Source organism: Vulpes lagopus, chromosome 1, assembly GCF_018345385.1.
Source record: "Vulpes lagopus strain Blue_001 chromosome 1, ASM1834538v1, whole genome shotgun sequence".
Lineage (NCBI taxonomy): Eukaryota > Metazoa > Chordata > Mammalia > Carnivora > Canidae > Vulpes > Vulpes lagopus.
The window spans coordinates 100,648,107-100,670,159 of NC_054824.1; the positions used below are offsets into that span (position 1 = coordinate 100,648,107).

At 33.1% G+C, this 22,053-nt stretch overlaps 1 protein-coding gene across 7 annotated transcripts in view; it reads right to left on the minus strand.

Annotated features, from left to right (window-relative positions):
• Nucleotides 1–22,053, minus strand: part of EPHA6 (EPH receptor A6) — an 867,085-nt gene that overhangs the window by 771,131 nt on the left and 73,901 nt on the right. For 6 of the 7 annotated variants that reach the window (XM_041755016.1, XM_041755005.1, XM_041754987.1 and 3 more), the window contains exon 2: nucleotides 16,971–17,035. In XM_041755016.1, coding sequence (XP_041610950.1) covers nucleotides 16,971–17,035 — 65 coding nt within the window. Of the gene's footprint in view, nucleotides 1–4,830; nucleotides 4,943–16,970; nucleotides 17,036–22,053 lie in introns of those variants that run through there. The other variant, XM_041755036.1, reaches the window with a different exon arrangement.

A 22,053-nucleotide genomic window follows, 5' to 3' on the forward strand; every position in this document is an offset into this window, starting at 1 on the left:
AAAACTACATGAAGTATTTATCTGGATTGAATTCATTGAATCTATAGGGTATTTTGAGAGAATTCATTAATATATAATACTGATTCTTTCAATCCATGAACATATATACTTTCCATTTCTGTAAGTTTTTATTTTCTCTGGGGACGATTTGTGGTTTCTAAAACAAAGGGTTCTTGCATATATTTTCTTAGATTTATTTCTAAGTATTTTCATTTTTTGATGTTATTAATATGATACTTCAAGAATATTTATTTTTTGTTGATAGTATACAGAAATAAAATTGGTTTTTGTATATTGACCTTGTATCCAGTATTATATTCATTGATTTTTATCCCCATTTCTTTTACAAATGGATCTTTAATGAAATAAGGAATTATGAACAGCACACTTTTAAGTGCAATATTTTTAGTTTTCATCTAAGGAAAGTTTAATCTGCTTTTTAGATTTTTCACTAAAATAATGAAAACAGTCTAATAAGGCCTTAAACACTAGAACAGATAATACCTCAGAATAAAATAAGCCCAATGCTAATCAAATATTAACTGCTTTGCAAGTGAAAATATATTAAGTTTGATTTTCTGTAATAATACTAATATATACTCCATATTATAACATAATAAATCAGTTTATTTAGGTTTTCTCTTAAATTAATATTTTCTGTCACTCTGTACTAGAAACTAATGTTAGATCCTGAGGATTAACTAGTAACAAGGTAGACAATGTTTGTGAAGGTTTATTTTTTTTATGTTTTTCACCATTCAAAATTTTATTCCTAAACTTTGGAAAAGGATTATAACTGATTGATGCTAAGAGATATCAAATACTAAAAGCTATTGGAAACCATAATTTCATAATATTATGTAAGGGAGAAACCATTATTGGAATGATATAAACTTTTTCTATATCTAGACAGACAAATCATAGCCAGCATACATGGGATGATATTTCATGGCATTCGATCATGATAGCTTCTCAGCCATATGTACAGTATTACTATCCTAAAACTAGCCTGCTAAGTCCCTGTCCCTGGGTTGAAACTCTCTAACTACTTGGCCTACATTCAACAAGAGTGATCTTTTCAAAACATAAGTCTGCTTACTACACACCAATAAATCTACATTGAGATTAGAATAATGATAACATGCCTTGCCATGGCCTTCAAGGCCTTATTTGTAAATAGTGTTCATAGCCTCTTTCACCCTCTCTTACTTGACTTACCTTTTGCTTCAACCTTTTTACTTAACGTGTTTCCTTCCTTCCCTCTCTCTCTCTGTATCTCTATCTCTGATATCTACTCACAAAGATCTCCATTCACTTAATCTCATGTGACTTGCAAATTCTGTTCCCATCTTCTGAGAAGTGCTTTCTCTCCTTCTTTCCCCTGCCAGCATACTTACCGTCTCTCCTCCACTGTCACTTAGGAAAGCCCTTTTCTGATTTTCCTGATCATCTAGATCTCTTATTATAAACTCCAGTGACATCTCTCCTTTATAACATTTATACTTATCATATTTTAAATTACACTTACCATGTTTTGTGATTATTTGATTAATGTCTATCTCCCACCATTGGTTTTAAGGACAAAGACAGCATCTTTGCTTACTATTTTAGTCTTATAGACAAGAACATAGCTTATAATAAATAGCTGCTAAATGAATGGACAGACAGATAAAAAGACAAATTAATGACTCAGTTGAATAAACACTGGCAATTCTTTTCTCCCTAAATCACAATTTTTTGAATCATAATTTATATCATTTGTATCAACAGTGTTCTTTATTTTTTACATTAATTATAGGTAACATCTCTTAAATATCTAACTAAGCCAGACTCTGCTTATTCTTCCTCTTTCTAATCTCAGGAAGCATACAGTAAATTTTTAAGATATTTTTCTACATATATATTAATTTTCCATATTAACTCTGGATTCCAGGGGTAACAAAGTCATTTCCTGCTAACATTTATGATTGTTGGGAAAATATCAAGTCACACTAAATACTTTTAAATTACAAATTAATAAAATGTACATTAAAACATAAATATATTTTTAATAATGTTTTATTTTTTTTAAAAAAGAAATGTATAACTATGTAGAGAATTTTGAAAAAAAAAAAAAGGAAATATGAACAAAAAACCAAACCACTCATATTCTCATGACCTAGAGAAAAACCTTAACTAGTGCTTTTATTTCCTTTCATGTTTTTTTGTTCTAGCACAGTTATAAGATTAGAAAATTTTTGTTCCTTATTTCCCTTAGTATTATATAAGACAATATTCCAATGTTATTTATGTCTACAACATGAATATAATTTTAATGGTTATATAATATGCAACTCCATCATCCTGGAATGTGATCTCATCCTCAAGTTCACCCTGAAGTTCAAGATGGCTATAAAGCTCTAGATATCATATTTGCATTCTAGATAGAAAAAGGGGGATACATCAGTCAAAAAGGTTTGACTCAAGTTGACAGAACTCATTTTAAGCAGTCTTCCTAGAAATATCACAAAACACCTCCACTTACATCTCATTGGCTGAAACATAATGTTTTGGTTCACAACGGGCTGCAAAATACACTAGAAACATTGGGGTTTTTTAGTTGGACAGACTGATGGCTCAAAAATAAAGGTTCTGTTAATGGGAGAGAAAAAAGAATAGGTATTACATTACAACCAGTAGTTTACTCCATCCAACTAAAGTCCATTTTCTTTTCTTCCCAGGCCAACTTACATTTTCTGCTTCCCCGGTTGGCTATAATAATGTGAATGGGTTGCAGCCATTGAAATATGAGGAGACATACTATGTGCCACTTCTGAATTTTTAAGAAGGAAGACTATCCTCTCCATGGAGAAAAGGAGGAACTCCTGACAATTGGAAATACTCAGACTACTACAACACTGAGAATAACATTTTTCATGTTTAAATTATACATTTGGGGTTTATTTATAATATAGTTGGCATTACCTAACATTAGGCATACAATTTATAATCCAAACAAGAACACTTTTAAAAATGAATACAGTACAATTAATGAGTCTAGGACAACAAAATAAACCAAGACATTCCAGGCAAACCAAGGCTGGTCATCCAAGCAATTAATATAATAATAATATACAATAATAATAAGATAAAAAAAAAAGCATGGGGGAGGAGAGGCAAAGAGAGAAGCAGATTCCCTACTGAGCAGGGAGCCCAACGTGGGGTTTGATTTCAGGACTCCATGACCTGAGCTGAAGGCAGATGCTTAACCAACTGAGCCTTTCAGGGGCCTCAAATGTGAGGATTTCATAGAGCAATTCTCAACAGCAACCATGAAGAAATCCCTTCTAATGTGCATCAGAAAGCATTGAATTTAAGGAAGGCATATAATTGGATTAAATGAATAAAATTATTAAATTGGGCAATCTAAATTAACAATACAGATTAATTTTACATCTCCAAATGTGGTCTATAGAATTCACAAACATTCAAAGGAAAAAATGTGTGTGTGCATATATTTTTAAATCCTAATTTCATGTTTTTATTCGAAAGACTTTTTAAATTACACTGAAATATTTTGGTATACATTGCTACCTAATTATGGGGGAGATAAAGACTAAGTACTACATTTATGAGCACAACAGATTTTGCTTTGCTAAAATAAAACAAAACCAAATCATTTTAAGCACCTATTTTGCTTACTATGGTACATTAGTTCAAAATACTAATTGCATGGAATACAGATTACAAAAACCTATTTAACATTTAATGCCGACCTATGCTTTTTAAAGCTTGAGTGGTTAACATAAATTTTCTAAAATTTGCAGTCTATCTATCAACCATTAAAAATCCATATGTTCTATTTTTTATTCTCATCTTTAATAACAAAGTGAAGGATTAATAATCATCTGGGGTTAATACTTCCCAGATGTGATTCAGATCATCAACTGTTCTAAACCAGTCATTAATTCTTTGAAAGTGTATTATGTCTTGATTGGAGTTGCTTAAATAGCTTATAAGCTCTTTTATTGCTTTTATTTCATAGGTAAGTATCTTTCCCACCCACCTTTCAACCTTAATTTTAGTGAAAAAAAGTTGATAATGAGAAAATGGATTGGACTATCTAAAATACAAAAATGGGAGTAAATGTATAAACTTTTCTACCTGCATTCAATCCAATGCTGAATAAGGACTCATTTCAATTTTCACAACCATTTAGTCTTTTCTTCACAGCCGATTTGGCCCAAAGATAGTATCAAACTGTTCCAGCTCCAGTAAAAGTTGCAAAATATAGTCTTTAACCAATATCTTATCTGAAATAATTTGCTACTTGTATATATACTTAACTATTCAAACAACTTCTATTGAACATCTGTCATATGGCAATCATTGTATTGCCTAATTCCTAATTCAGATATAGATGACACACCCAATCCCTTTGAGAGTTCACAATCTGGTAGGAAACAGATACCTAAATATTGTGAAATAAATGCTGTGATATGCACTGAGTTCTAGATATTGCAAAAGAAAAAAAAAAAGGAATTTCCTAATTCAACTTTCCGCAGTATAAGTCTCCCCAGAAAAGATGAAAAATCCTTTTTCCTTTCAATGACCAACAGGAAAAAGCTAGAGAAAATAATGGTTGGCCAGAGAACTTTCCTGATAAAATCAACAGCATGATCTTATATCCAGAAATAGAGAGTAAATTACATAGAAGAAACTACAACAGTGTCTTTAGAAAAAGCTGGTTGAGGGGCAGAAAATATCAGAAGGTGAAAATGGAGAAGCAGCTGCAGGCCATGGGGTAAATGATAAGTAAGGGGAGCAAGAATTAAATAGACACACGATTACCTATTCAGTCTTCAGATTGGTTCTGGCCACAGGATGAAGGATGGGTTGGAATGGTTGGTGGAAGGGGCTAGAGAAAAACCCAAAGCAAAGGGATAATTTAAAACACATCCATGGTGGTTTGGAGAGAAATGATAAGGAGCCAAACTGATGCAGTAATGATAATGATTTGAAAGAGTTTTAAGGATTTGGTGACTGGCTGTATTAAAAATGTCAATCACTTAAAATACAAACAATTACATTTATAAGAATATCTGGCCTATTATTATATTTCATCTAGTTAAGTATTTTACTAAAAATCCCTCAGAGTTCATAAGAGAATTTAGCATGTGTTTTGTGCTTGATTTGGATTTATATGTAGACTTTTTGTTTGTAAATGAAATGGTTTATAAATATCCTGAATGATTCTGGTTAAAATTATTAGAAATTTTTGATAAAACCAGAAACTGAATTTAGATTATACAATATGGGAATTCACATTAAAAAACAACTGTAAACTTCTTTTGGAAGTAGGAGACTAGAGTTAAAGCTTTAGAAGTAACAATGTAAAAAGCAAAGATAATAAAGGAAAGACTATATTATGTAAATCAAGGGTAATTGGCTTAAAAAGACCCATCCCTTTCAGAATTCTACTTAGGAGAAGACACCATCAAGAGCACACAGAAAAAAAAAGGCAGATATACTGAACAAATGAATTGCAAATATACTTATTTTTCAGCTGCCCAGAGAATATGAAACTAATTAGGTATTCATAGATCAGAAAATACTTCACATCTGATTTCCTAAATCCTTGCTACCTGCTTTTCTTTTACTTTTCTTCCTTCATTATCTAATTTCTTCATTATCTAATACATGTTCTTTCAACTGGTGGAAAATGAGGAAGCAATCCATTTATTTATTTATTTTGCAGAGGATGCTATACAGGAAGGAATATTCTGAGGCAGGACAGAGAAAAGTGCCACAAATCACAACTGCTCAGCATTATCAGCAATAGCCAAAATGTGGAAAGAGCCCAAATGTCTGGCTAATGACTGGATAAAGGAAGATGTGAGATAGATGATGGATGGATAGATGGATAGATAGATAGATAGACAGACAGACAAATAATGGAATATTACTCAGCTGTAACAAAGATGAAATACTGCCCCTTGCTAGGATGTGGATGGAACTGGAGAGTATTATGCTAAGCGAAATAAGTCAGAGAGAGACAAATACTGTATGATTTCACTCATATGTGGAATTTAAGAAACAAATGAACATGGAAGGTAAGAGAGGCAAACCAAGAAACAGACTATCAACTACAGAGAACAAACTGAGGGTTGCTGGAGAGGAGGTGGGCAAGATGATGGCTTAAACAGGTGATGGGTGTTAAGGAGGGCACCTGTGATGAGCACTGGGTGTTGCAAGTGATGGATCGCTAAATTCTACACCTGAAACTAACACTACACTGTGTATTAACTAACTGGAATTTAAATCAAAACTTGGAAGAAAAAGAAAGAAATTATAGTTACTCAGATATTAAATATTTTAAAATTTATGCACTGTAGTCAGGTGTGCGTATTCAGTCACCTGTTTCCTCACGTTGCCTATGTGCAAGGCAGGTCATTCATCCATGCATGTGTTAATAAAACAGGAGACCTGTAGCTCTGGATGATTCATGCTGCTGTGCTCTCTTCAAAGAAATTCTTCCTTCCATGAATTTTATGTTTCCAGGCCCATCTTATTACAGTGCCAGTGTTCCACTACCTTCTTTTTTTTTTTTTTTTTTGCCACTGCTGCTGCCGTCAACCACCACCACCATCATCATCACCATCAGGTCTACAATCTGCCCTTACAATTCAATGGCTCAAGTAAGGGAATTCATTTGAAGAATATCTCAGAACTGGTTCTGGAGATTTAGCAGAAACCTGGTCAGCTCCAGAAATGCTAACTACCCCACTCTTTTTCTCATGGCTTTTCCTCGGTGTGTGCTATGTTCTCTTCTACCCCTTTAACTCTCCTTTAACGGCAGCTATCTTCTACTCTCTGAGAACTTCTACTCATATGTGACTTTGATTTATTATAGCCCCTCTGCTCTAATCCTTTTCAGTGTATTTTTCTGTGTGTCCTTACGGAAGAAGTTTCAGATTGCTATCTTCCTGTAAGGAAATTCCTAAATTCCTAAAAAGGGATCTAAAGAGTCATTTATGGAAATTACACATACGAAGTGACAGGTAGCTGGTTAGCCAATGACTTGGATGTCTTTTGATGACACTTTTGTCCCAATAAGATATGGTTGAGGAAATAGGGCATCTTAGCACTAACTACATGGATAACCCTCAGTAGGTTTCTGGGTCAATTTACTTAGAACATGATGTGAGAATGACAAACTCTTAACACTTCCCTTATTTATTTCTCTAATTACTCTATTTATAAATAAACTCATTTCTGTGAGGTTGTTTATTTTTGGATTAGATTACCCAGTATTTTACACCTAGTTAGCTTATAGTCAATAACAGACATGTGTAAAGATATGAGACAGGAAGGAATAAACCCAAAATAAATACACTAAAGGAAAATTTCTTTAGTTCTTTTCCAAGAGAAAAAATATCAAAACAATCTACTAACTAAAGGACTATACTTAATAATTAACCATACTTTGCTTTGGGATATCCTTTGGTCTTCAAAGAGGAATTAATCTTTTTATCAGCACTTTTCAATAACTATGTCTCCTTTTATACAATATCTGTGTCATTCTAACAACACTGCAACAAGATGAAGACTGCACTTGAACAACCTCATAGGTTATTTTAAACCTTCCAGGGTGTCAATCGCAATGTTGAAAACCAATCTATGGTTATAGGCACACTGAATGGGTAATAATTCTTGCTTTGGGACCGAGATGACCTTGGCTTTATTTATTTATTTTTTTGACCTTGGCTTTAATACCAGGTCCTTCAGTCAATATCCCCACAAACATAGGCAGATTATATGATTTCTCTCTAGTTTTTCTCATGTATAAAATGGTACTAATGATATTTACTTCACATAGATATTATAAGGCCCAAATTAAAAAGTATATAAAATGCTTAAGCACAGTTCTTATTGCAGACTCGTCACATTAATAATTTGAATGTTCTGAAGCAGAAATTTACCTTGGGTCTCCTGTGAAGCCAAGATCATGCAACTAAATTTCTAAGAGCTCCCAGGAGTGTCATGGTCTACTACTCAACCTGCACAGCACAGGAAAGCTCTGAAGTCTTCCTTTATTGATTTGTAAAGAATAATAGCAATAATGTCAGATAAACAAAGGCATAAAAGCTTAATTTGTTTTTAGATTAAATGAATTTGGGAGATAAAGCCAACCACTCCTGATTATGAAGAATGAAAAATTCAGATTGTTCATTGCATAAAAACAGAAGGTAGGGAAAACTGAGTAAAATTATAATATGCAAAACTGTATAAGGAAATGTTTCAGCCAATTATATAATGTCTATGACAGTTGAAAATGTAAGAAACCACTTCAAATAGCCAGAGCATTCAGTTCTTCTTAACAAGGCCCGCCCTTGGGGGAAACTATTTTATCAGAGCCTAACCTAGTTAATGGAAGAAAAATACTCAGCTCCAGCAGGCTCCAGCCTTCCATGTAGGAAGAGGAAAATATCCAACCCCAGTTCCCTGTGGCAATCCTATCCCACCTAATGGTGGAGAAAAGCAAGAAGACACTGATGAAGTTCAGAGTCCAGGGGCACAGACTCAGCAAAAGAAAGAAGCCCAATTATAGGATTAGAAAATACTTCCCCTACCCCCTACACCTTACTACTACACTACAAAGGCCTACTGATTTCAGTTTCTTTTACCCAGACATCACGTCTACCTTTCGATAACAAATTACCAGCTGTCCTAAAGATAAAAATAAAAATACTGGTTGAGGAGACTGAAGAAGCATTAGAACCAGAGTCAATACACAGAGGGCACAGACTCAGCAAAAGAAAGAAGCCCAATTATAGGATTAGAAAATACTTCCCCTACCCCCTACACCTTACTACTACACTACAAAGGCCTACTGATTTCAGTTTCTTTTACCCAGACATCACGTCTACCTTTCGATAACAAATTACCAGCTGTCCTAAAGATAAAAATAAAAATACTGGTTGAGGAGACTGAAGAAGCATTAGAACCAGAGTCAGATACAGCAGGAATGTCAGAATTATCAGACCAGGAATTTTTAAAAGTAAGTGTTAATAAGCTAAGGGCTTGAATAAAGAAGACAACCTGCAAGAACAGATGGGTAATGTAGTTGGGAAATTGAAACGCTAAAATGAATCAAAAAGAAATAGAAGAGATCAAGTACAATGTAATAAAAATAAGGAATGCTTCTGATGGGCTCATTAGCAGGCTGGGCATAACAGAAAATAATCTCTCAGGATGCCTGTGTGCCTCAGTCAGTTAAGTGTCTGACTCTTGGTTTTGGCTCAGGTCACAATCTCAGGGTCATGAGATCAAGTCCCATGTCAGCTCCACACTGGGCGTGGAGCATGCTTAGCATTCTAGCATTCTCTTGCGCTCCCTCTGTCCCTCCACACCGCTCACACGTGCTCTCTCTCTATAAAAAAAAAAAAAAAAAAAAGAAAGAAAGAAATCTCTGAATTTGAGGATATGAGAATAAAAACTTGCAAAACTGAAGAACATTTTCTTTCTTTTTTTTTTTTTTTTATTTTTTTTTTTTTGAACATTTTCTTTCAAAAGTGAAACAATATGACTGTAATTAATATGATGGATATTTGGAAAGTTCTACATATGTTGAAAAGTTTCTCAGAAGAAAAACTAGTTAGATACCAATTTTGAAGGCAGTAACTAAGACAATCCATTTTTAACAGAAATTTTAACAGAAACTTGTATTTTCAGAATTCAAATGCATACATTTAAGTGTTGTATAATTTCAATTTATTAAAAAATGAATCAAAATGCAATACTTAAGTCTGGTGCTATGATAAATTGATTCCTACTATATGAAATATAGAGATTATAAATAAAAGTAGTAATTATTAGCAGGTATTCCATTTTCTGTCATTAAAACATTCTATCTTTGATTTTTCAACTTTGGAACAATGATATTAGGAAATGATCAGTTCTGTTAAATGGAACACAGCACCTTTGCACACAGTTTAATTGTAATATAAGACTCTTTATTATTAAAATCATTATTTCATTATAAAAATCATTAGCAACTGAGTTACCATGTTCGCTTATAGTTTTATTTAGACATGAATGACCCATCTCACTATTCTCCTAACTGCTATAGGCTAAATTTCCAAATACCAATTTACTATGTTAAACAACTTGCATCATCTTGCATTATTCAAACCTGGAAGATCATCTAAGTCACAGCATGCAAAAAACACATATATTATATTTGAAATCAATATTTGCCACCTGAAAAACAAAGTTTTCTAATCTCTAATTGTCGTAATTAATATAAAATGCAGCTTGATAGCCAATAGCACTTTTTTTTTTCGTACTGGCATTCAGTTTTCTCTTAATTCTTTCTGCTAAAATGTACTTCACTGTTGAAAAGGAAATTTTATTTTGAGTACTAGAGTGCCTGTATCTATGTCCTCTATAGCTTTGTAACAAAGATCTGATCTACTATGTATATAAGTAGCCAAAACAGGAGAGTGGGGAACAAAAAATCTGGGACATGCAAACTTTTCATTTTCTTGTTAAAAACACTATAAGAAATAAAAAAAATAATTAAAATCTTTCAGGTGAGTTGATGGGAGTGCTTAAAAATCAAGTTCTTTGCAACAACATGAAGTATTTGTAATATTAAGTATAAATCAAATGATACCTTATGGAATTATGGAGTTATTATTATTATGAAATGTTATCTTTTAACTATCAGATTTTATTCAAGTCTAAGTTAATCATCAGTATGTGGCTACCCAAATCATTTATCTTTTCAGTTACTGTATCAAAACTAAAAAAGCCACATGGCCTATTAAATTTTAAGTAGTATCAAATATAAGTAATAAAGCTCAAAGAAAACAATGTAAGTCTTTAATCATGAAATTCCTTTTTTATTTTGTGAAGTCCTTCATTTTTATGGTATCTAGCAGTTACTTTTTATTAGTCAGAATTAATATTGAGCTAGGGTGCTCCACTGTGACATACCCCACTGCTATGTGGCATTACTGTATTATTTTCTTTAATCTACAATGTTATATATAGGCTAAAACCAAATTGGAATAAATAAAAAATATCAAAGGAAAGGAGTAAACATGAGTAAATGTTTCAAGAGAATTGATATGATTCTCCTTTAACACCTTTTCAGACTATGAGAACAAACTCATTTAAATCTCTTCTTTTGTACAAAGTTATTGCATGAGCAGTATCTTTCATGTTTCTTTTCTCATTAGCATTAAACTGTCATGACTTCTTAAGGACTATCTCCTTCCCAGGAAATTTCCAAAATTAAATAGGTCTTTAAGCTTTGCAAAGGAGTAAGATTCAGTATTAACCAGTTATTAGTTATTTATAGCAAATGAAAAATCTAGGGCATATGCCTATACTCCATATTTATAAAAATATTATCCACTAATAACTTCCATAGTGTTATGTGAAAATTTTCATTCATGCAGCATTCTTTCATTGATTTCATGGCACTATTAGCTACTCTGCTATATCATCACAATTTTATTATGTTAGTATAGTACATTGACAGATCAAGGATAGAAGGGACACTTATAGGATAAAGCTCTTAAGAGTTTTAAATTATGCAGACATAAAATTCTTGACATTAGACTGTGAGAGCACAGTTTTATGAATTACAACCACTGGTTACCAAAATTTTTGATGTACTCATTCTTTTCTAACACCAAGCTTCATTACATATACAAATGCAATTATTCAATTTCACTCCATTTTCAATATATCAATGTTATATTACCTATATTTTGAATATTACCTATATTTTGAACATCCTTTCTTAACAATTTTCTAAGGTGCCTTTCATTTCCAAGGGTCTACATTATTATCTAAAACAAAACAAAGTGTTAATAATTTTTGTTTGTTTAACTGAATCCAGATAGTTTTTACTTTTAACTTCTATTTACTGGGAATGAGATATACATTATCTAAGTCAAATAAGACACTGAAATTCTAAGTCTTCTACAGTATGATTAGCCCATAATCAGTCTTATCTCCAACCATACAAATTATTCTCAATATTCCCAAAACTTAGTGTGCACATTTAAGAATTCTGTGTCTTTCCTCAAGTTATTCTCTTTGCCTTACAGAAGCTTTCTACCCTCTTGTCCAGCTCATATGGGATTCCTTCACAGTTGATCGGAAAGAGTTAATGTCACATCCTACCATCAATTTTCCCTGACCAGAATTAATCCCACTTCACGTTATTCTTTCACAAATCATTACTCAAAACTACCTGAAGACTCTCCCTGGCCTTATGATTGTGCAGAATGATTTCTATACTATGAGGCTTCTGGAGCTATTAAATACTCTAACAGGGTACCTGGCACTAAGAATATAAAATTGAAGTCTTTTAGATTGAATTCTAGACACTACACGTTTTAAAGTACAAGTGATTTGATAAGCAAGCATTTCAGTAAATATATACATATATTTTTTTTCATTCTTACAAACTTAAGAAGTCCTTTGTTCAAGACTACTCACTCATATATTTTCTACATTCTCTAACCAGAGGTATTTACCTCCTACTCAAATAACCAGTAATGGTTTTGTTCACAGACATTTAAATGTCTACTGTAACTATATTAGCATGATACTACTGGCGGTCTGGTTATTTTAGGTGTAAAAAAAATTCTATGAAGTCATTTATCGAATCATATATTTTATACAGTATATAATTTCAAAAATATCTTAGTTCAAGTATTTATAAAAAATTATCAATTAAAAAGTTATTCCTAAAAAATCCTTCATTCAGAGAAATACCAAGTATACTTGATATCACAAAGTGCCAATTTTTTTAAGAATATATTTATTTATTCATGAGAGACACACAGAAAGAGGTAGAGACACAGGCAGAGGGATAAGCAGGCTCCCTGCAGGGAGCTCGATGTGGGACTTGATCCCAGGACCCCGGGATCACAACCTGAGCCAAAGGCAGACACTCAACCACCAAGCCACCCAGGTGCCCCATAAAGTTGCCACATTTATCATCTGATGGTCTTTTCTACCCATGGCATATTTGTAAAAACTGAAGTAGAGTCTCTAAAGAAAAGTCCATTTTAGTTAAAAATGGCCATTCATATTAGCATGGCTCAATAAACCTGACAACCTGGAAAAAGTCATACAATTTCAAATGGATAAAAGTACAATTTTAATATACAGAAATAAATGGCAGTTTAAATATTGTAAACTGAAACATAAATTGTTTAAAGATTTATTTATTTAAGAGAGAAAGAGAGAAACAGTGTGGGTATGCGGAAGAGAAAAGAAGAGAGAGAGTCTTGAGCAGATTCGATGCTGACTGAGGAGTCGGATGCAGGGCTTGATCTCACAACCTTGAGATCATAACTTGAGTCGAAATCAAGAGTTGGACACAACCGAATGTACCAGTCAGGCACCCCCAAAAGCTATTTCTAAGATATCAAAATACTGTTATTTATAATAGTAGTAGGAATATAAATGTTTAGTACAGATATAATATAGACATTAAATTCCATTTCACTTGATTATTAGGAACATTATGTACATTGAAAGTGTTGAATAATTTCTGAGATATCTGTGATCAACAACAGTATAGTTTGTATAATAGAAAATATTTCTAAAGCATAAGGCTTAAGTGGAAGAAACCAAAACAGTCATAGCCTTGCCTTATCTTTGCATATGTGAAGGATTTCATGAACATTGCAGCATTTCTCAGATATAGGTGGAACCAATTTTTTCATTAGGTAGCTATGTAAATTTGGACATATTACTTAAATACTATGAATCTCTGCTTCATCTTTTGTAAATGGGGAAAATCATTCTCAGAATTTCTGTACTCTTTAAAAGTGCTGAATACATATTCTTTTTAGAAATGTTATAAATTAACAGTTTCTATAGATTTTAAATAATTTAATACTGATGTCGAGATGATTTTCATTCTCACCATTTTCAGTAGCCTTTTTCAAAGTTTTTCATCCTCACTGATTATCTCCTTATTTGTTTTAACCTATAAAGAGCATTAAATAAACTCATTTTCCTCAGTAATATACCTGCTTCACTAAAAGAGAAATTGAAGTTATACATTTTCTTTAGAACTTACATAGGTCATCTATCCATTTTATTGTTTCCCTGGATTCAACTTTGTTTCATCTAATCCATGTAGCTTCAATCTGTATCTATTACAAACTATGTCCATCAGCTCTCATTTTCAAGTATTTTTACTGCTTTCACTTGCTATGTATGCACTATTATTGGAGGATAAACTAAAAGTAATATAGCTCATTCCTACATTGACATTCCAAGGTAACTGAGTATTCAATTTACGTCTTAATGTCTGAATCCTCATGTGACTTTTCCCTCTGTATTTCATACATATTGGTCACTGGCCTCTATATTTCCATGGTAGAATTTTACAGGGAAAAAACAACAACAACAACAACACACATTTGTGTAGATTAGTTTCTGCTTGGCTTTGAATATTTGCTGCACTAATTCCTAGCTCTGTGACTTTGTAAAGGTTACTTAATGTACCTGAGTCTCAATTTCTATATCTTTCAATAAAGTAAAATTATTATTGATTTCTAGGACTCATACAAGTAAACTGCTTTGAACAAAGCTTAGCATATGGTAAATGCTTGACAAGTATTAACCATCTCTTCCTTTTCCACCTTATTCTATCATACTTCCCCGCCCCCCATATTCTCCTTCCTCTCGTTTCTCTCTTTCCTCCTGCAAATCCGTGGCTGGTGTCCAATACATCCATCTCAATCAAGTACTATGTTTATCAAAGGGAGAAAAGAAATCTGAATCAATTATGCAAATGTAAACAAAAGTAATTGGCCTTTCATGGAGTTTCCAACGCCCCTCTCTGTTATCACTGATGAGATAAAGATGCAGGCTTTACTAGAAATAATTTTGTTTGAATTAAATCCCATCACTCACTATTTAGCAGCCTATAACTTGGTATTTTTTGTTCCTTACTCTCTTTAAGACAAGGTTTCTCCAACTGGGAAATAGAACAGTAAGGTTATTTCTAAGTCTGTAAGTCCTTGTGTCTCCTCCTTACCAGTTTGCTTTGAAATTCAGTTTGATCAAGACAAATACAATCACTGGGGCAGGGATGTAATTCCTTCTGTTCCTCACATGATTCTTTGGCCATGATTACAGGAGGCCAGTGATAATACAATCACCAATATGTTTTTGTCATTTTTTTCAAACACTGGAAAAGTAGTGCTTATAAAGTTTCAAGTTATAAATTTATAAGTTCTTATAAATTACTTTGTATACTGAGAAAGGAAACATGTATATATCTTGGAAGGGAATTTAAAAAAAAAAGTTTCATTCTCTTCTTGAAAGTAATTAATAAATTTGGCATGCTTAATACAGTCAATAAATAATAAATATTAATGTTTAATGAAAATAAGATGATGAATGTACAAGTATAATCTCAGTTCAAAGAAGTATTTTCAGAAATGGTTTGATGAGAGCTCTATGAGAATAAAATGAGAATTTCAGAAAAAATAAAATCAGTCTTAAAACAAACAAATCTAAAGAAACAAATAGCCTGTTGAAAAAAAACAGGAAGATGTAACTCTTCATAGAAATTTACAGAAGAAAACACATGTTAAATGAGTAACTATTGATATAAAAGGTCAAATTCAAGCAATAATATTTGAATGATTCTAAAAAATAAAATAGTTTTTGGTCAACTTCATTTAGATTTAAATTTGCAGATGTAATGGAAAAAGCAATGTAAAAATATGAACCAAGAATCTGATGATTGAGAAAAATATAATTTCTTAAAAAAGGAAGAAAAGCTAACCCAAGTATACTTGAATAACGGTTGACTAGCTCCATTACTGAAAATTTTGCTTAATAAGACAAAACCTAAGTAAACTTCACGAACCACTCTTTTATTTTAACTTGAAATTAAAAAAAGAAGTAGAAATATATTACAATGTCAGAATGATGCAAAATACATTAAACCATATTAAAAAACAATTAAAACCACGGCTAACATATCAGGACTTGAAAAATCAGTGTTTGTAAATTATGCACCCTTAAATTACACATGCCTTTCAAAAGCAAATACTCTCAGCTAACAAAAACCTAATCAGAATGTTTCTTTTTGTCAAGTTCAAAAAACACATACTACTTTAGTATACTCATATTTTCTAATAAAAACAAATCATTAATATCTGTAAAATCCACTTCTGATAATCTAGAGTTTGTTTATGGACAAATACTCACTAAGGTTACCAAATATAATGAACCTATATTACAAAAAAACTCTCTTGAACTTACACACACAGAAATTCTATGAGAAAACATACAAGAGACAGTCTAATATGTCACTATATTAAAGAACATATATTAGAAGGGGCCTGGTGCAGCAGCTGCCCTCCCGTGAGGTCAGCGATGGAGCCTGCTGACATTCGAGCCCTTCTGGTTCCAGAACGCAGCTGGAGCAGGACCTGGGAGCCATGGGCAGGGGTGGCTGACCCCTGTGCTCAGCTTCTATAGAGGAGCTCAGGCCGACAGGGTGGCATCTGCGCTATGTGGGATGGATGAGTGGGGAACCCTGGTTCCACTTAACAACTAAAGCCAACACCTTCTGCACCCCTTGAATGTCATTTTGCCCTCCACCTTGGGATTTCTCCTGGGGCTCTTTAGTCTTGTGCTGACTTTCTCCTGTCCTTTAGAATAAGCCTGGGCCAGGGCGGCGGGGTTGGGGGGGGGGGCTTTGTATATAGAAGAACACTATATGAAAGAATGACTAATTTAAAAGAAAGCAAAGATTTTTATACATCATTCTCATTGATTACAAGTTCTAATTGTACTTTAACCTTTTCTATGGAATTTTGGTAATTGCTAAAATTCATACTAACTAGAGCCCCAAATGCATTGTTCCTTTTTCATAACAGATCCTAAAAACCTAGCAAGGATGAAAATTTTAAAAACATAATTAAACTTACCCCATTTAATGGATATGTTTTCCATCCTAGCTCTCCCAGTACAGTTGTTGTATCAAGCAACACAACTGGAATAAAAAAAAATTACATGAATTTCTCAAATGATGCAAAAATGTTATTTAAATCATTAATGTCAACTACCTTTACTATTATCCATTGCATTAGCTTTAATATGTTGAATTACTTACTTTACAACTGTGTATACCAGATATTAATATATTACTAAATAATATTAAATATGTGATGTAGTTACAGCTTATTTTCAAAATATATAATTTGTGTTTAACAATACTAAATGAAATAGATAATTGAGAAATAGAATTAACAGTCATTTTTTTAAAGGTTTTATTTATTTGAGAGAGAGAGAGAGCATGCACACATACAAGCAGAGGGGAGGGGTAGAGGAAGAGGAAGAAGCAGATTCCCTGCTGAGCAGTGACCCCAATGCAGGGCTCAATTCCAGGACCCTGAGATCATGACCTGAGCCAAAGGCACTTAACTGAGCCACTCAGGTGCCCCTTAACAATCGTTTTTAATAGCTGGCTTTTAAAACTGATGAATGTTGATAGAAGTAATTGAGATGACATGATTGCCAGTTGACCCTTGAACTGGACCCAGGCAACAGGAGGCTCCTCACTCCCTTCCCCCATCCTCAGAATGTAAACTCTGCCCACAGCGCGAGCTCTTCCAAGGACAGAGCCTTGAAAGGGTAACACATTGTTGAGACCACCTGGATAGTACACATGACTCAACCCAGTTAAGGCTTCTGTGCAAACTTGAAGATTCTGGTGGGTGAATATGGAAATCTTGCAGCTGCCCAAGACAAGTAAGTTCCCTGGCATATGAGCCCTCCCACCTACCAATTTGGAGTAGTCTGCCTCTTTCTGCAGTCTCTCTTGGCCTGCATGAGTAGGGGAGCAGTTTGTGAGCCAACAATTGAAATCATCACCTTTGCTTTCCCCACCACATTCATACATAGTCTTTTTAGACCACAGTAAAGAAAACCTGTATTAACGCAGGCTTCTGTAGCTTCTTTTAATGTTATTAAACAGCCTTATATATGATTTGCAAAGTATGAAAACTACTTATTTTTAATAAACCTATCTTTAAAGCATAGATTATATTATTATTATATGTGAGGGTAGACTGACAGCTAAGGGAGGCCAAAGTGAAAATAAAAAACCACGTGTCTTTTTCCCTGACCAAAAGTTACTCATCATCTGGTCAGAAGGCAGACATAAAAACAAATGGTTAGAAAATATTCTGTTGAATTTCTAAATGGAAGATTATATAATAGCCTAGCAATTAAGTTACTAATGTTAAAGCTAGTAGGGAGGTCTGGGAAAATTTCACAAAGAAGATGCAATGTGAGCTGACCTAGGACAAAGGGGTCCTTCAGTCCGATGTGATAAGGAACAAATGGTTTACTTTCAGAATAAAGTAGCTGAGCCATAACTAAATCAGATCAAATGGGGAGGATTTTTGTGGTGTTTCCAGTAGGTAAAATGTGCAGGGCCCATGATTCAAATGTTAATTTTTAATTTTATTTTTAACTACTACCTCCAAGTCCCCTAAACGCCGTATGTCATGGATCATACTCTAAAAAACAAGGCTTTGGTATTTCATCATGAGTTTTAGATCTTCACATAGTTAAGAAAGTGAAGTTTTCCATTTGTAGTTTTTGAAATTTCCACAGAGGGTAATGAGACACCAGACACACTGGAGTCTATTGTACGGATTCTGTGGTTTTTCTTATTTGAATCACAGGTTATGTCAATTTTTAAGTATGAAACCATGTATCATGTGTGATTTGACATGAACTCTAATTACTCACTGTAGAATATTCTTTCAGTACTGTTAAACTCAATTTAATAAATATACACTTGTAAATCTGAGTTGTAATTCTTTAAATTTTACTGTGGAAAATTCTCATATTTTACAATGTACAGAAAACAGTAAAATGAACCAACTTATAGTCCACCTTACTTCACCTGTACATCTTTACCCACTCTATTTCACTGCAAAGTTTCTTTGAAGCAAATTTCAGTAATATCACCCATAAAAATTTCAGTATATATATCTAAGATAAAGACTTCTTTTAATATAGATATTTTAATATAATATCTTAATGTATTACTATAAGTAGTAATTCCTTAATGTCATCAAATATCCAATCAGTGTTTAACATCCCTATTGTTTCAACCTATTTGAACAGAAAAATCAAATTCCAAGTAAGTGCTATTCATTACAGTGAATTGACATTACTCTTTGTTTTTTAATACATAATTTCCCCCAATAACTTTTTAAAAAGTCAGATCTACTGAGATATGATTTATTTACCAAAAAAAATCACCCTTTTTGAACGTATATTTGTATGAATTGTGGCAAACTCCCACAACCAGGTAACCACTGCTACAATAAAGCTATGGAATATTTCCATCACCCTCAAAATTCCCCTTGTGATCCTTCATGCTGAATTCCTTCTACAGCCCATCCCCTGGCAACCACTAATCTAATTTCTGTCCTTATGATTTTTGCCTTTCCCAAAATGTCCAAGGAATGAAATTATATAGCATGAAGCCTTTTGAGCTTGGTTCTTTCATATAGCATAACACATCTGAGATTCATCTATGTTGTTGCATTTATCAATCATCAGTTACTTTTTATTGTTGAGAAGTATTCTATTACCTGTAATTCCCTCATTGACGGAAATGTGAGCAATTTCCAGTTCGGGATGTTATAAATAAAGCCAGTAAAAACTTTCAGGCATAGATTTTTTTTTAATGATAGTCACACACACAGAGAGAGAGAGAGGCAGAGACATAGGCAGAGGGAGAAGCAGGCTCCATGCACCGGGAGCCCGACATGGGATTCAATCCCGAGTCTCCGGGATCGGGCCCTGGGCCAAAGGCAGGTGCCAAACCGCTGCGCCACCCAGGGATCCCCCTCAAGCATAGATTTTTTATATGACCCTATGCCTTCACTTCTCCATGGTAAATAGTGATTCCTGGATTATAGGGAGAATGCTAGTTTTTAAGAAACTGTTCAACTGTTTTCCAAAAATAGCAATATCGGAATATTGTTTTCCAGTTGCTTCACATCTTCAGCAGGATTTGGTGTTGTCTAAATACCAAATTTTTAAGGCATTTCAAGAGTTGTACAATGGTATCTCATTGTTGTTTTAAAATATTCCTTAATGACTAGCCAGTTATCTCTCTCACTACTTGAAATCAAATTTCCTGGAAAAACTATGTTATTTTGTTCCACATTCTAGGTTTTTCTAATTGTTAGATATAATGGAACATACTCCCCATTCCCTTTATTTTCTTTAAATTAGTAAATCTATTTAGTAGCTTGATCATATTCAAGGTTCATTTATCTTTATTTTTTATAAAATTAAAAGGAACATACCAATGTCTACTAGGGTCATGTCAAAAAGACTTGAGAACCAACTTCCATAGGCTCCCACTGGCCAAAAATGGATAATCTGATCATATACACAAGATTAATGATATAAGGAAGTAAAACACTTCAATTATGTTCAAATCCCTTCATTTATAATGATAAAATACACCTACTGATAACTTTGCAAAATACTAGGAAAGCATTATTTTAAAAACTGGTAAATAATTTGGAAACAATAAAACATTTATTTTACTTTTTCTATACAAAATACAAATAAATAAAGAGTTATGAAGGAACATTTCTTTTATTAAAATAGTTTAGAAGAAGGAATGATTGAATCAGACTATCTCATTTTCTACTCCTAATGAATTAATAGATTTAGCTAATGGTTTTCAATGGCTGCTAACATCACCTAAAGAGAAAAAAGGACACATAAACGGCTAGAGCTTTTTAAAAGTTTCTATATAGTTTCATTTACTCCCTACTAACATACATTTCTAACAAGTCTGGAAGAAAGTACAATAAGGATGGTATATATAATCATCACATGGATCACATGGATATATATATCTATATGGATAGATATATATATCCATATAGATATATATATCATATATATATATCTCCTATGTGCAAAAACACACACACACACACACACACACATATATATACACACATTCATTCTCATACATGCACATAGATGATACAAAAACACTTGATGGCATTTGGGTTCATTCCAGGTGACAAAAATAAGTTCACATATTAGATAAAAAGCTGAAGATATCAATATAATAAATATTCAAAGCTATTGAATATTAAAAATATTCAATAATTAATATTTAATTTAATATTTAATTTAATATTAAATTTAATTTAATATTAAAATATTAAAAATAATTTTTTTAAATTTTTTTTTTTATTTTTTATTTTTTGGAGAGGGTGGTTTATTGTGTAAAGAGGCCGATTGTACAGAGCAAAGATTGTACTAACACAGGTAGGGGGGAGGGAGACCCAGAGGCCAGAGCTGGAGGATGGAGGGGTGGCATCATGCCCCTCCGGCACCCAGTCATCCAGGCAGTGGGCAAGGGCAGGGAAGATTGAACAGCTCCCTCCCCACCCTTCCCTCCCACCCCCACACCGGATAACAGCACACAGATGATACAAAAACACTTGATGGCATTTGGGTTCATTCCAGGTGACAAAAATAAGTTCACATATTAGATAAAAAGCTGAAGATATCAATATAATAAATATTCAAAGCTATTGGCTTATCTCACTATCAAATGAAAGTCATTTGCATTTTTGGTATATGCCATTGAAAAGAATTCAGAAGTATTAATACTACTATGTACCTTTGGGTACTCAAAAGCTCAATGTTACTCATTGAGTATATTTACATTTTTGAAATACATCATTATTTCCCTGCAGGTTGGCAAAATAGTTATACTAATTCACAGTCACTGTAGGAAAAGTTTTCTACATATTTTATTCCTCAAGTAATCTCCACATTGTCCTATAAGTTGTTTCTTTTTCTTAATACCTAATTTACAGAAGAGAAAACTGAGCCTCAGAAAGGTTAAGTAGTTTTCCTTGAGATCAGAAATAGATTTGGATTCCAACCAAGGACACTGATGCTAGGATGCCCTTTGTAAAACATTTAAAACCTTTAAACATTTTAGCT